Source organism: Aphanomyces astaci (assembly GCF_000520075.1).
Source record: "Aphanomyces astaci strain APO3 unplaced genomic scaffold supercont1.16, whole genome shotgun sequence".
Classification (NCBI taxonomy): domain Eukaryota; phylum Oomycota; class Saprolegniomycetes; order Saprolegniales; family Verrucalvaceae; genus Aphanomyces; species Aphanomyces astaci.
The window spans coordinates 516833-519542 of NW_009798279.1; the positions used below are offsets into that span (position 1 = coordinate 516833).

At 46.9% G+C, this 2710-nt stretch overlaps 1 protein-coding gene across 1 annotated transcript in view; it reads right to left on the reverse strand.

Annotated features, from left to right (window-relative positions):
* Nucleotides 1-2210: 2210 nt before the first annotated feature.
* Nucleotides 2211-2710, reverse strand: part of H257_07640 (hypothetical protein) — a gene marked incomplete at both ends in the record, with an annotated part of 3438 nt that continues 2938 nt past the window's right edge. Inside the window, one exon of the mRNA XM_009833227.1 lies at nt 2211-2640. Within this exon, the coding sequence (XP_009831529.1) occupies nt 2211-2640 (430 nt within the window). The remainder of the gene's footprint in view (nt 2641-2710) is intronic.

Here is a 2710-nt window from a genome sequence, read left to right on the forward strand (position 1 = left end):
CCACCAGGTAGCTAAGGATCGTACTGTGCGATGGCAGTCCGGATCGCAATAGGTGCAATAGTCGCCCCCACGCGGGCCCAAAACTGCTCGGCCTTATGCCCGCCCCCCTTAGACTCATCTTGGGATATGTTCAACCACGAACAAACTAGCTAGCAGTCCTCGTCAGTGGTGAAGTTCGCACCCCGCCCGTTGAGAGCCATTCCAGCAGTGTCAGTATTGGTATGGAAATAAATGTCCATGCTCAAATACATGCGTTTTATTGGTGGAAATTTGATGCTTTGTGGTTTATGATTGGTTCCGGTATTTTACCGTCGGGTGGTCACAAAACGGTAAAAATGACCGATTTGCCGTCTCGCGGTAAAAATACTAGTATGCCGTTTCCGGTAGATACCGTCGCACCGTTGGGGTTGCCAAAACTGCATATTTGATCCCAAAAACGGTAAAATAGCGTTTACCGTCGCACCATTGGGGATGCCCTGAGTCATCGGCGGGATTTGAACCCGCAAGCTCCAGCATGACAGCTCCAAACTTTACCGTTAGGTTGCGCAGACACGTTGTATCCCACTGCGGTCATCATAATATATAGCTTCATCGTAATTATCCCATGATACCCAGATTTGGAAAGGTCGCCCAAACATGGCAGCCAACCTTGCCAACTTCCAACGAGGCAGCAACGTCCAAGACATGCTCTGTGTGTTGCTGCGTGATACAGTAGCGCACACAGCTTGGCGCGGACGTTGCTGTCTCTTGGCTGTGTCGAAGGAATGAATACATGCTAGGGTCTCTGGCGATTCGCCAGCGTGCTGTAGGAGGCTGATCACTTGTAGAGTGTGAGCGTCCAAGCCGTTAAGGCTAGTGGTGGTTCGTTCTGCCAGTTGTTTATGTGTGCGTTATGCCGCCCTATAGCAGGCTGTGCGCTTTCCTGCAATACTTGTTGAAAATGAAGTTAACTTATCACAACACATCGAGCTCGATAAACAACCGCTGTGACCACGAACACACCAAAAAGCTTGCGACTTCGCCATACTGTAATTAGGGACTGGGCAGTGCGTCTATATAAATCTCAATTCGTACCATGACGTGGTTTCTACACAGGGAGATGCGGGAACTGGCGATAACTCATCCTAACACGAAGTTCTGGAAGGCTAAAATCGAGGCATTCATGATTGGCGAAAGCGAAACTGGAGTTTCCTCGCAGTCATCCAACTTGTTGGAGAGGGACATTGACTGCTGTACTGACACGTTTTATATCTGCATGTGCGATGCCTTGCATTCAAAAAATTCGCGCCGTTTCACATTGAAAACACAACAGTTCCGGATATTTCATCACTTTTGCGGATGCAATATTTTTATTGCGCACGTGCATGTTTTTGTGGCACTCGGACGACATGTCGAAAATGGGCGAACTTTGAGGACGCTTTTCTCGAGCTGTGTAATACTTAGAGCAATACTACTCGTACTACAAGATAGTTCATTACTAGATCAGCCTATGCAGCATGGTCTGCGCATACACAGCTCACTCTGGCATGAGGCATCTTACCCGCATGTACACGCTTGTTCTTGAAATACGACGAATTTGGCAAGTTCGAAGTTGTCTTTCTCTACAGCTGTTGATTCAGGCGATACGCAATAAGATGCTGTTGATAGTATTGGTTGTTATGATGAGGAATGGAGAGTTTCGTGACCCGTTGTGCAGTATGCATTGAGAAATCGCTGACCTGCATCGCGATTTTCCCGCATATACGCCTGCGCAATCTGCAGGATGTATAAATCGTTTGTGCAAAACATAAATAATTATGGATATAAATAAAAATACGCATACTTAATACAAATATCAAAATAAAAATGTTCAAGCGAATAATAATATGTAACTCTCGCACGCATGTACACGTCGTTTGATTCCGTCGAAGTGATTCAGTTCCTGGTTGACTCGCACGCGACAACTTGAATAAAGATGCATGTACAGTGCTGGCAAAAAGTATAAGACCACCCACCAATTTGGACGTTACGCTACAACCACCTGAAAACAACGGTGCGCCATATCGTACAATTGATTGAATACGATATTGAGGCCTGTAAGTGCAGCAACAAAGGCAATTTAAACATTCAATCTCACATTGTGTACAGATTATAAAATCGTCGATGGCAATAAGTATAAGACCACGTCAATAAAGTGCATCAATGTTTGTCGATTACGATCCAAATTGCTCTCAATACTTTGTCTTACTCCCCTTGAGTTCCAAGACACTCACGCAGCGCTTCTGCATCGATTTCAACAGCTTGTCGATGAGGTCTTGGCCGATACCATCCCACGCCTTGAGAATGGCTGCAATGAGCTCATTTTTGGACGCAAATTGACGTCCATGGGCGTAAACCGCACGCGCAAGAACACCCCAAATATTCTCGATGGGATTCAAGTCTGGAGACTTTGCCGGCCAATCCATGACGTGCACATTGTGCTCGTTCAAAAACTCCTTGGTCTCCTTCGACGCATGGATTGAGGCATTGTCGTGCTGAAAAATGCACTCGCGGCGAAAATGGTAGTCGATGTACGGGAACAGATGGTCGGACAGCGTGTACGCATATGCGCCGCTGTCTTGATTGCCCTCCAGAATAGCAAGCGTCGACGTTCCCTTGGCACTGAAAGCGCCCCAAAGCATTACACTTCCGCCACCGGACTGCCGCTTGGAGAGTATGACCTTCTCTTTGC